Source organism: Scyliorhinus canicula, chromosome 22 (genome assembly GCF_902713615.1).
Source record: "Scyliorhinus canicula chromosome 22, sScyCan1.1, whole genome shotgun sequence".
Classification (NCBI taxonomy): Eukaryota; Metazoa; Chordata; class Chondrichthyes; order Carcharhiniformes; family Scyliorhinidae; genus Scyliorhinus; species Scyliorhinus canicula.
The window spans coordinates 21,295,809-21,309,239 of NC_052167.1; the positions used below are offsets into that span (position 1 = coordinate 21,295,809).

At 47.5% G+C, this 13,431-nt stretch overlaps 1 protein-coding gene across 1 annotated transcript in view; it reads left to right on the forward strand.

The window, feature by feature from the left end:
* The window catches only part of LOC119956213 (protein TBATA-like), a 33,549-nt gene that overhangs the window by 8,933 nt on the left and 11,185 nt on the right, over positions 1-13,431 (forward strand). Inside the window, exons 4-7 of the mRNA XM_038783220.1 lie at positions 1,263-1,516; positions 6,773-6,952; positions 7,083-7,174; positions 12,554-12,712. Coding sequence (XP_038639148.1) covers positions 1,263-1,516; positions 6,773-6,952; positions 7,083-7,174; positions 12,554-12,712 — 685 coding nt within the window. The remainder of the gene's footprint in view (positions 1-1,262; positions 1,517-6,772; positions 6,953-7,082; positions 7,175-12,553; positions 12,713-13,431) is intronic.

Genomic DNA, 13,431 nt, shown 5'->3' on the forward strand with positions numbered 1-13,431 from the left:
CAGCTGAGAATCGCTGCTCGCCGTAAAAAACGGCGGGCAGCGATTCGTGTCGGGAGGCGGGCGTGGGGGGGAGAATAGCGGGAGGGCGTCAGACCAGTGTGGCCGTAAAAATTTACGACCCCCGCTATTGTACGCACCGTCGTGAGTGCGGAGAATCGCCCCCTGGGCTTCTTGAGGAGGCGAATCCGACTCATAGATTTGTAGAATGTAGATCCGGGCTGCGTGGTATTTCCCAGTTTCATTGAACGTGATGCTCCCAGATGCTCGGATTTGAGTTACTCAAATAGGTTCGAATTAATGATCCTCCGTAATAATGCATGTGGGGACAATAGAGAACAAAATATTAGCCGTTATAGAAGAAATATTAGCCGTTATAGAAGAAACGTTGGTGTAATTTAGAACTTAAGGAATAGTGACCAGAGCAACCATGAATGCACCTTTTGAAGTGGTAACTCATCCAAGGTTCGACACAGGAGCATTATCAAAACAATATTGACACCGGGTCACACAACAATGTTAGGACAGGTAACTAACAACCTGGTTAAGGAGGCACGCTTTCAAGAGCATCTTAAATTAAGAGATGCAGTGGAGATGCCGGCGTTGGACTGGGGTTGAGCACAGTAAGAAGTCTTACAACACCAGGTTAAAGTCCAACAGGTTTGTTTCAAACACGAGCTCTCGGAGCACTGCTCCTTCCTCACCTGATGAAAGAGCTCCGAGAGCTCGTACTTAAATTAAGAGAGGTAGAGGGGATCAGCGAGGAAGTTCCTAGGGCTGGGGCTCAGGCAGTTGAAGGCGTGACCACTAATGGTGAAGTGTTCAAAATTGGACACGTGCAAAGGGACAACATGGAGGGATCGCGAGGAGGGTTACAGGGATGGAGGAAAGTACAGGCCTAGATTTTCCGACAACCAACCCTCCCCCCACCAAATCACCACCCCGTCTTCCACCGGTGGCGCGCCATTGGCCGCCTGCGGGGTCATCCAGTCTCGCTGATGTCTATGGCGTTTTGTGTGCCGGGGAAACAGCCGCCGGGTGGCGCCTTTGGCAGACCGGAAGATCCCGCTGCCGGAAAGGGCTGGAAAATCCCGCCCACGGGTGAGGGAGGGGTGAAATCATCGGGCATGGATTTACAAAGGGGGACAGGATTATTCAAATCTGAGACGCCTTTGACCAAATAAAATTGAAATTTGTCAGTCGTCCTGTTTGGTTCTGGGACCGTTGCAGAGTTATTTGTCATTGACTGTGTTTCTCTCTGAAAGCGCCGAGAAGGCATCGGTCAAGGAAACCATGGAGAAGTTGGGGCAACCGGTACTTGATCCGTTCAAGAACAAACCAGTACAGAGGTGGATGGACAAGCAGGACACATCGCCGCTGAATTCCCTGCTCCGTTTCAGTGTTGACGCTGACAGATCACAGGCCAAACCCAAGAGCAGTTCTCGTTTTGGGAGGCTCAGTCACCACTCCTTTTTCTCCCGCCACAACCCCCATCCTCACCGAGTAAAACACATCAACGGTAAGGCTGCCATTGCTTTTCTTTGCAAATAACGTTGAAGACGTCCTTTCAGCCCATCCTAATGTATCTGTCCAGAAAGAAAGTGTCGTTGTTTTATCATAGGATTTACAGTGCAGAAGGAGGCCATTCGGCCCATCGAGTCTGCACCGGCTCTTGGAAAGAGCACCCTACCCAAGGTCAACACCTCCACCCTATCCCCATAACCCAGTAACCCCACCCAACACGAAGGGCAATTTTGGACACTAAGGGCAATTTATCATGGCCAATCCACCTAACCCGCACATCTTTGGACTGTGGAAGGAAACCGGAGCACCCGGAGGAAATCCACGCACACACAGGGAGGATGTGCAGGCTCCGCACAGACAGTGACCCAAGCCGGAATCGAACCTGGGACCCTGGAGCTGTGAAGCAATTGTGCTATCCACTTGTTTCTATTCACTCAGGAGGTGTGGGCATCGCCGATTGGGCCAACATTTATTGCCCATCCCTAATTGCCTTTGAACTGAGGGGCTTTCGAGGCCATTTCAGAGGGCATTTTAAGAGCCAATCACATTTCATAGAATCCCTACAGTGTAGATGTAGAAGGAGGACATTCAGCCCATCGGCCTTCCGAAAGAGCACCATGTGATTCTGGAGCCACATGTAGGCCAGGCCAGGTAAGGGCGGAGGATTTCCTTCCCTAAAGGACATTAATGAACCAGTTGTTGTTTTTTTACAACAATCGACAATGGTGTCGTGGTCACTTTTAGTTCCAGATTTTTACTGAGTTCATCCACTACACCCTTATATGCTCCTTTATACCTTCAATGTTTTTTTTTTCCTCTTCTATGATGACGAGAAGGCAGTTCACCACCACATTCTGAAGGGGGGTAAATGCTGGTTTAGTCAGCGATACCCACATTGCACCAACAGATATAAAATTAATTCCTTGTCGATCATGGCTTCCATGAAGAAAACTATTTGATTAGCCTAAATTTGCCTTTCAATGTGAATCTATGCCCCCTTGTCTTATTGTACATTCAATTCTGTATTAATATTCCAGACAATTCTATCGTATATTTCCCATATAATTTGACAGCGGTGCCTCAGAAATCTATGACACGTCAGACATTGCACACTGCCCAATGCCGATTTCTGTCACACTTTTGGGTCCGATACTGGATATTCTACTTTGATTCCGTGTCACTGCCCATTCCAACTTGTTTCCAGATTGGGGCTGGTTTAGCACAGTGGGCTAAATAGCTAGCTTGCAATGCAGAACAATGCCAGCAGCGCGGGTTCAATTCCCGTACCGTCCTCCCCGAACAGACGCCGCAATGTGGCGACTAGGGGCTTTTCACAGTAACTTAATTGAAGCCTACTCGTGACAATAAGCAATTATTCTTATTATTATAAATATGCTGCATCTTCCCAATATCTCGGTAGAGAAGCTTGAGACCCAGAGCTCAAACGAAGAACCTTTTATACTGTGCGACGGTAGCCCTGTGGTTAGCACTGTTGCTTCACAGCGCTAGGGTCCCGTGTTCGATTCCTGTTTGGGTCACTGTCTATGTGGAGTCTGCACGTTCTCCCCATGTCTGCGTGGCTTTCCTCCGGGTGCTCCGGTTTCCTCTCTCAAGTCCCGCACAACGTGCTTGTTAGGTGAATTGGACATTCTGAATTCTCCCTCTGTGTACTGGAACAGGCACCGGAGTGTGGCGACTAGGGGAATTTTCAGTCACTTCATTGCAGCGTTAATGAAAGCCTACTTGTGACACTAATAAAGATTATTATTATTATCATTGCTGGAATATATTGTGTTATTCCTTGACAATCTTTCTGGCCCTTTATTTGGTGCTAGCTCATAAAGGACAGGATATTTGGAGTTCAATTTGGCATGGTGCTACAAAGTGCAAAGACAAAGAAAAGTACAGCACAGGAACAGGCCCTTCGGCCCTCCAAGCCTGTGCCGACCATGCTGCCCGTCTAAACTAAAATCTTCTGCACTTGCAGTGTCCGTATCCCTCTATTCCCATCCTATTCATGTATTTGTCAAGATTCCCCTTAAACGTCACTATCGTCCCTGCTTCCACCACCTCCTCCGGCAGCGAGTTCCAGGCACCCACTACCGTATGTGTAAAAAATACTTGCCTCGTACATCTCCTCTAAACCTTGCCCCTCGCCCCCTCGCACCTTAAACCTATGCCCCCTAGTAATTGATCCCTCTACCCTGGGGAAAAGCCTCTGACTATCCACTCTGTCTATGCCGCTCATAATTTTGTAAACCTCTTTCAGGTCGCCCCTCAACCTCCGTCATTCCAGTGAGAACAAACCGAGTTGATTCAACTCGGGTATTTGACACATTTAGCAGTTCTTATAAAGAAGTGACCAATTCGATAGATAAAAGGAATGCAACAGATTCAATGTATATTGATTTTCAGAATTAGCTTAATAATGTGTCCCGTTTTAAAAAAAAAAAAATCATGGGATTGGCAAAAGATCGAACACCATTGACAACAAAATGATAGATGGGCAGAAAATTAAAATTGAGGATAAATCGATAATTGTTTAAACGGGAGTTGGAAGTAGAGCACCCACAACTAGATTCATTTTTAATCTTGGCGTACGGTGATGATCGGTACTTTGCATAGGCAATGTAGTCCTCAAAATGGTTAAGTGAATGTTGGTGTGCTACAAAGCGGTTGATTACATCAACGGATGTAATCTGTTGAATTACATCCACAGATGTATTTTGTCCTCCATTTATGTAACATGGAGTTTTATATTGTTATTTGACTGGAGTTGGTTAGAGCAAAGGGGTATAGCAGGTTGAGGAACTGGGAAACGCAAAACCGGGTTTCTATAGAGCCACTACTGGCAGAAGCATGTAATAACAGCGTGACCTGTTTACATAGGCAGTTCCTATTATAAATGTGGACATAGTATTTACAACGTAAAACTGTCAACTCTGGAATGATAGAAATTCAAGTTATTTGGACATGAACGTGTAAGATTTTTCACTATATTATGTAGATTGTAGGTGAGCTTGGCTCAGTGATAGTGTAACCTTTTGAGTCAGAAGCTATACTTGAACATTGTGGAGTACACAATCTGCGCTGAAACTCCGGTGCGGTAGTGAGGGAGGGCTGCATCGTTGGAGGAGCTGTCCTTTGCATGAGATATCAAGGCTGGTTTAGCTCGGTGGACTAGACAGCTGGTTTGAGATGCAGAACAAGGCCAGCAGCGCGGCATTCCCGTACCAGCTTACCCGAACAGGCGCTGGAATGTGGCGACTAGGAGCTTTTCACATTAACTTCATACTTGTGACAATAAAAGATTATTATTATTATTATTATACTGAACTGAGACCATTTGACGATCAACATATGAAAGAATCCACAGTTACAGAAGTGCTCTGAAACTTCTTGGGCCAAAACTTACCCTTGCTTTCATCGATAGATTGTGTGTTAGCTGGCCTTAATGGTAAAAGTTTCATCCCTGAATTGGACGTTTTTGGCTTCAATCCCTTTTGAAACACTGATGCACACAACTTGTGTACGTTTTCAGAGGATCCCAGAATGCAGAAGAAGGCCATTTAACCCATCATCTCTGCACCCAGCCCTCCAATTCAGACTTTCCCGGGGAACCATTATCCTGCCTTCTCCCCATTTTTCCTGTTCACTTAACAATCCCTTTTGGAATACTTCAATTTGTAAAAAAGCACTCTTGCTTTTACTATCTTCTTGTGGACATCAATGTGAATTTATTCGATCAGCGGTGCGTGATCATGCCTCTTAATGCCCTGCAGCTAGTTTATTTTCAGGATGTCTTTGTTGTGCTAATATCTCACTCAGTTGTTCCCAACCCTCTTCCCCAGAAGCCATTCCAAACTGGCCTAGACTTTCAGTTTTGCTGCTGCCTGCACCACAACCTGTACGGCTGAGAAACTAATGGTTTAACAGCTCCGTGATATGATCTGGACCTTGTTTATTGTCAAGTGTACCTAGGTACAGTGAAAAGTATTTTTCTGCGAGCGGCCCAACAGATCATTAAGTACATGAAAATAAAATAAAATACATAATAGGGCAACACAAGGTCAACAATCTAACTACATAGACACCGTAAGAAGTCTTACAACACCAGGTTAAAGTCCAACAGGTTTGTTTCAAACATGAGCTTTCGGAGCACTGCTCCTTCCTCCTCCTTCACCTGAGGATTCACCTGAGGAAGGAGCAGTGCTCCAAAAGCTCGTGTTTGAAACAAACCTGTTGGACTTTAACCTGGTGTTGTAAGACTTCTTACTGTGCTCACCCCAGTCCAACGCCGGCATCTCCACATCATACGTAGACACCGGCATCGGGTGAAGCGTACAGGGGTGTACTGTCAATGAGGCAGTCAATAACAGGGTCGTTCAGGAGGGAAGAAGCTATTTTTGAGTCTGCTTGTGCGTGTTCTCAGACTTTTGTATCTCCTGCCCGATGGAAGAAGTTGGAAGAGTGAGTAAGTTGGGTGGGAGGGGTCTTTGATTATGCTGCCCATTTTCCCCAGGCAGCGGGAGGTGTAGATGGAGTCCATGGATGGGAGGCAGTGTGATGGACTGGGCTGTGTTCACGACTTTCTGACGTTTCTTGCGGTCCTGGGCCGAGCAGTTGCCATACCAGGCTGTGATGCAGCCAGATAGGATGCCTTCTATGGTGCATCTGTAAAAGTTGGTAAGAGTCGGTGTGGACATGCCGAATTTCCTTAGTTTCCTGAGGAAGTAAGGGGACTTCCACATGCACAATAGTGGAATTGGAACACACCTTTCTGCCTGCCGGGCCGCACACTCGGTGAGCTCGGGAGTGGGCGCGCAATGTGCTTCAGGCCACAATCGTTCGGCCACAATTGTAAAAGTCGACGGGCTGTGTGAGATTCGGTTCAATTGGCCTCTCAATGGACTAAATTGCCTGCTTGATTGCTGGCTGGTGCCCTTCTGACTCCCATGCGCATCCGCTGACCGGAATACTGCGTGACGGTGGCAGGATGCACACCCGCCAATATCCAAGTCGGGCGCGCGCTGGCTCGAGCAACGTAAAATTCTGGCCCAGCCTTCATTTCCTGGTCAACTGTTCCTCCCCAATTTGGCTCAGTTGTTTGCCTTTTACAGTTAGATTTAAGAGTTGCAAATATTGATATCAGTGTACACACACCGAATGCTGTTGTCCAGGGAACATCATGCCGATCTCTAAACATAAGACAGAATTCTCTCCTTGCATCTTTTCTCTTTCTTTTCTGAAGGACTCAATGGAATACCTGTTTGCGCAGTAAATGATGATTGGTACATCAACAGCCCACTTTCTCCTCATCCAATGATAAAGAGCCAAGTTCCAACCACGCTCCTTGGGCGACTTGGACTGCCAATTAGTATTTTTCCGTGCAATACCTTTGATGACGGGAGCCTCCAAAAGTTCGCCATAGGTTTGTGTTCTCATTATTGTGTGGATGCGTGGTGGCATTTTCTTCCCGCTGGATGCAATGCCTATTGAATTGTCTCGCTTTTGTTATTGGCGCCATTTGTCAAGCTAAGAGGGGAGGCTTTTTATTTCAGAACCAGTATCTGAAGCATGGCGTGAGGAACTACGGGATTTCACCTCGAGGGCCTGCCTCCTTGCACCTGAACAGCCTGAAGAGAAGAAGGAGGTCGGTGTATCTTTAAGTCCTGGGATATTTTCACAACTGTTGCATTTCACGTTCCCGTATTCTCACGGGGTCATAGTCTAGGACAGGGGTGGGCAAACTTTTCCGTGCAAGGGTCACATTCAGAAATTCACAATTTTACAGGGCCGCATAGTATATTAAGTAAAATAATTAATATTTTAAATAGCCAAAATAAAAGGTCTTTAAAGAAAAAAAAGCACATTTATTTGAAAAACAAAGTAACTCAGTAAGTAACAGAACAATGTCAATGAGAATGATGCATATGACTGCAGTCATTTACCAGTTTGTTGAAATCAGGTGTCAAGTTGCTTGTGCTGATCCTTAACACTGACAGAAGCACAGCCCGGCCGAGTCAACGATAAAAACGCGCGTAGTGGGGTGGATGAGTGGGGCTGCCTTATTGGTCGGTTTAGGTGGGTGTGCGACCAATAGGAGTCCAGGTTACAAACAATAATAAGGCTTATAATAAGCGCATTTACTTCAGCGGCTTTTCCCCGGCGGCTTTTCAAAAATGCCGGTTATGATTCCGGGCACCTTTCTCCCCGTGTCTGCGTGGGTTTCGCCCCCACAACCCAAAAATGTGCAGAGTAGGTGGATTGGCCACGCTAAATTGCCCCTTAATAGAAAAAATAATTGGGTAATCTAAATTTATAAAAAAAAAAAAAAAAATGATTCCAGGCACCTCATTGGCGGGCCGCATAAAAACCTTTGTCGGGCCACATGCGGCCCACGGGCCATAGTTTGCCCACCCTTGGTCTAGGATGAGAGGTAGCAGATTGAAAACGGAGATGAGGAGAAATGGCTTCTCTCGAAGGGCCGAGAACCTGTGGGATTCACTATCCCAGAGTGCCAGGGAAGCCGGGACATTGAGTAAATTGAACGAGGGGACAGCCGGATTTATAATTAGTAATGGGTTGAAGGGGTTACGAGAATGAGCAGGAAAGTGGCATTGAGGCCAAGAGGAGATCAGCCATGATAGGCATTGAAGGGGCAGCACGGTGGCACAGTGGTTAGCATTGCTGCCTCACGGGGCGCTGAGGTCCCAGGTTCGAATCCCGGCTCTGGGTCACTGTCCGTGTGGAGTTTTCACATTCTCCCCGTGTCTGCGTGGGTCTCGCCCCCACAACCCAAAGATGTGCAGGCTAGGTGGATTGGCCAGGCTAAATTGCCCCTTAATTGGAAAAAATAATTGGGTGCTCTAAATTTATAAAAGAAAAATGATGGGTATTGAATGGCCTACTCCTGCTCCTAGTTCTTGCGTTCTTATCAATTTCACACACACACACACACTAGATACAGCTCATTGCCACTTTCATATTGAGTCATATAGTTTTACTGTACAAGAAGAGGCCATTCGGCCCATAGTGCCTGTACCGGCCATCAAGCACCTATCTATTCTAATCCCATTCTGCAATTATATGGCTAAGGTGTTTCAAATGCTCATCTAAATGCTTCTTAAATGTTGTGAGGGTTCCCGCCTCTATCACCCTTTCAGGCAGCGAGTTCCAGATTCCCAGCACCTCTGGGTGAAAAAGCTTTCCCTCAAATTCCCTCTAAATCTCCTGTCCCTTACCGTAAATCTATGTCCCTCTGGTTATTGCCCCCTTAATGCTCAGGGGAAAAGTTTCTTCCTATCTATGTCCTTCATAATTTTGTCCACCTTGATCAGGTTCCGCCCTCAGCCTTCTCCGCTCCAAGGAAAAGCAACCCCAGCCTAACCAGCCTCTCTTCACAGCTGAAACGCTCCAGCCCAGGACACATCCTGGTGAATCTCTTCTGCACCCTCTCACAATTAATTAGCAACTCACGTGGGTCATGCTAACTGCATCTCTTTATTCCCCCACTGACTACCTGCAAGAAGATACGGCCATTTGGCAAGAAAGTGAGGAGATAATTATTTGGGACTTCTAATCACACATTGGTCGCTTCTCCAACTTGGGGCCGGATGACGTAACCTTTGCCCATAGCAGATTGAGGGACAGGTGGTTTATTTTTGAAGTGTATCTTCACACCCGCACTTTTTATTGAACCCTTTTGGGAATAGTGGGGGACGTGGTGGAAGGATTCTCGATTTATCAGCCCATTGAACCATGTTACGACCACTCCTTCCGTGGTCAACAAGTCCCGGCGTTGGACTTGAACCTGGAGCTTCTGGTTCCGTGGTAGTGGCCCAACGCACGACCACTACTATCTTGAAGGACAAGCCATGATGGGGGGGGTGCCGGCGTTGGACTGGAGTGGGCACAGTAAGAGGTCTTACAACATGCGGTTAAAGTCCAACAGGTTTGTTTCGAATCACCAGCTTTCGGAGCGCAGATCCTTCCTCGGGTGAATTGAAGGACAAGGGCAGCAGAGACTCGGGGAACACCACCACCATTGGAAATTCCCTCCAAGCCACTCACCATCCTGACCTGGAAATATATCGGCCGTTCCTTCATTGCCACAGGGTCCAAATCCTGGAACTCCCTCCCTGTCTGCACTGTGGGTGCACCTACACCTTGGGGACTGCAGCGATTCAAGGGCAATTAGAGGTGGGCAATAAATGCTGTCCTAACAGCACGGTAGCATTGTGGATAGCACAATTGCTTCACAGCTCCAGGGTCCCAGGTTCGATTCCGGCTTGGGGCACTGTCTGTGCGGAGTCTGCGCTTCCTCCCCGTGTGTGCGTGGGTTTCCTTCTGGTGCTCCGGTTTCCTCCCACAGTCCAAAGATGTGCAGGTTAGGTGGATTGGCCATGATAAATTGCCCTTAGTGTCCAAAATTGCCCTAAGTGTTGGGTGGGGTTACTGGGTTATGGGGATAGGGTGGAGGTGTTGACCTTGGGTAGGGTGCTCTTTCCAAGAGCCGGTGCAGACTCGATGGGCCGAATGGCCTCCTTCTGCACTGTAAATTCTATGGTTTCTAAGGTAACCAGCGATGGTCACATCCCTTGAATAAATAAAAAGAACTATTGCTGACTAAATGGTTCTTTTTAGTCCCTGCAGTTCAGATCCCTCCATTGTTACCAACCACAGCCTGATTGTCAGGGTTATAACCCAGTGTTTGGATATCAAAGTGTAGGATTTCAGCAGTGAACTACAAAGTGGGAAAAGGTTAACATATCACCATAATAAATAATGAGAGGAATTGAAGCATGCTCAATTAACCCCTCAATTGGGCGCAAACAATGGCAGGCCATTAAAAGATGTTTAGAAGGTGAAAGTTTCTAGTTACAACTATAGAACTATAAGTAATTATTGGTTTCAGAAGCTAGCAATTCTGCGTGACGATATAATTAGATTATATTACAGGGTTCTTTTCAATCCGTGTAAATGGAAAAACGTAAGAGAACCATTTAAAGTAATTAATTGTGTTTATTTCATTTGAGGAAAGTTAGATGATACGGTGTAAGGATTGAGAGCTTAAGAGGGGTCCCCTGAACAACAAAAGGCAGCATTGTGGATAGCACAATTGCTTCACAGCTCCAGGGTCCCAGGTTCGATTCCGGCTTGGGTCTCTGTCTGTGCGGAGTCTGCACGTCCTCCCCGTGTGTGCGTTGGTTTCCTCCGGGTGCTCCGGTTTCTTCTCACAGTCCAAAGATGTGCAGGTTAGGTGGATTGGCCATGATAAATTGCCCTTAGTGTCCAAAATTGCCCTTAGTATTGGGTGGGGTTACTGGGTTATGGGGATAGGGTGGAGGTGTTGACCTCGGGTAGGGTGCTCTTTCCAAGAGCCGGTGCAGACTCGATGGGCCGAGTGGCCTCCTTCTGCACTGTAAATTCTATGATACATGGAACCTGAGCACTGTGAATAGTGCATTTTGGGTGAATGGCTATGGAGGGTGCATGTAGACATTGAGGAGGCATGGGATGAATGGGGGATCTGAGGTTTAGGTCAGTTGGTGATACAGAGCAAGGCTAGCAGTGAGGGTTCAATCCCCGTACCGGCTGAAAGGCCCCGCTTTCTCAACCTTGCCTCTTGCCTGAGGTGTGGTGATCCTTAGGCTAAATCACCACCAGTCAGCTCTCCCCCTCAAAGGGGAAAGCAGCCCATGGTCATCTGGGACTATGGCGACTTGTCTGGGACTATGGCGACTTGACCTTTTACCTACTGGGTATTTACTTTTCTCCAAGGCAGTCTTCAGGACGTGCGACAACGCAGAATCGGCGAGCAGAAACTTATAGCCAAGTTCCGTATACTTGAGTACGGCCTCAACCGGGACCTTGGATTCATGTCGCATTACATTCACCCCCCCCCCCCCCCCCCCCCCCCCCCGCACCATCTGGCCTGGGCTTGCAAAATCCTACCAACTGTCCTGGCTTGAGACAATTCACACCTCTTTAACCTGGGGTTACCCTTCTCTCTGGATCTGTAAAGACTTAATTACCTGCAAATGCTCGAATTCGAAGCATTGTCTTGCATCTTTGACTTTGTCTATATATATATGTTTCTGGAGCAAACCTCTCCATTCACCTGAGGAAGGAGCAGTGCTCCGAAAGCTAGTGATTTGAAACAAACCTGTTGGACTTTAACCTGGTGTTGTGAGACTTCTTACTGTGCTCACCCCAGTCCAACGCCGGCATCTCCACGTCATGGGTATTTACTGATTGATTACTGTAACTTAACATTCATGCGTTTTAACAGTGAGTCTCTTAACAAGGCACCAGTGTAGCACAGCACCCTCGAAGAGCAGGGCAAATCGAATGGCAACTTCCTAACTTCCATGTGCCTTTGTTCCGATATCAGGTGCTGCTGCCTGATTTACTGGGCAGCCGGAACTCTTGACACGGCCTCCCCCCCCCCCCCCCCCCCCCCCCCATCCCGGTGTGAGATAACCCAAACAGTGGCACAAGGAGGCCCTCAAAAGGCCATTAATTGGCTACTTAAGGGCCTCAATCAGCCCACAGGCAAGCAGGCCACCTGATGCCTCCCCTAAAGGGGCAAAATCAACACTGGAGTGGGGCGGGGGTTGCGGTGAGGTGTGCGCGCTCGATGGGCACGGTGACAATACCACGGGAACCAATTTTATGCCCCCCACACACCCGCCAGTCACCCCTGTCTCGATATACTGCAGAAAGACAGCCCCAAGTGCTTCCCCCGGTTTGAATCAGGATGGAGTTAAAGGCTAACAGGTTAATCCTGGATGATAACCTCCCCTGAAATCCAAGGATTGATGAATGGGCGTGCACACAACACAGGGTGAACAGTTAGTGGAGAGCCGGGGATGAAAAGGGAGCAATTTATTTTCTTCCCAACACAGCACTGGGAAAAGATAACATTACACTTCTCAGTCGTGCCATTGTGTCAGGTGCCTTTAAGCTTTGACGAGTACAGCTTTGTGAAAGAACCAACAGAGGACATTGTTCCGTTGTGTTTCGACAGACCGAGGTCAGGAGAACAACTCAGTATTCTGCGCAGACTGGCCGGATAATCCCAAACTCCACTCCGGCTGTGAGCCGTCAGATGTCTCGCCGTTCCTCCAGGAGTGATGCCCGGGAGAGAAGTAAACACAATGGACTCTCCCCGGACCACGAGTTACTGGTGAAGGACACATTTCTTTTTACAGAGAACAAGATCTAACCGTTTGCTTCGATTTGATTCGGCCAACAGAGCGTTGAAAAGAATAAATATCATGGGAAAAGCAAAATGCTGCAGCTGCAGCGCACCTGAAATTAATGCTGGAAATGACCGGCATGTCCTTAAGGTGTAAGAGCTGAAGGAGGCCATTTGGCCCATCGATCTGCTCCGCCGTTCAATGAGATCATGTCTAATCGGATGAAATGAAATGAAAATCGCCTATTGTCACAAATAGGCTTCAAATGAAGTTACTGTGAAAAGCCCCTAGTCGCCACATTCCAGCGACTGTTCGGGGAGGCTGGTACGGGAATTGAACCGTGCTGCTGGCCTGCCTTGGTCTGCTTTAAAAGCCAGCTCTTTAGCCCTGTGCTAAACCACCCTCGACTCCAGTTTCCCACCTTATCCCGACAACCCTCGATTCCTAGCTTCGGGTCACTGTCCGAGTTTGCACATTCTCCCCCTGTCTACGTGGGCCTCACCCCCACAACCCAAAGATCTGCAGGGTAGGTGGATTGGCCACGCTATATTGCCCATTTAATTGGAAAATTTAAACAAAAACCTCAATTCCCTTACAAATTAAAAATCTGTCCCTCTCAGCCTTGAACATACTTGACGACCCAACCTCTACAGCTCTCTGCGGTAAAGGATTCCACAGATTTGCTAAGCTCTGAGAGAAATCCTCC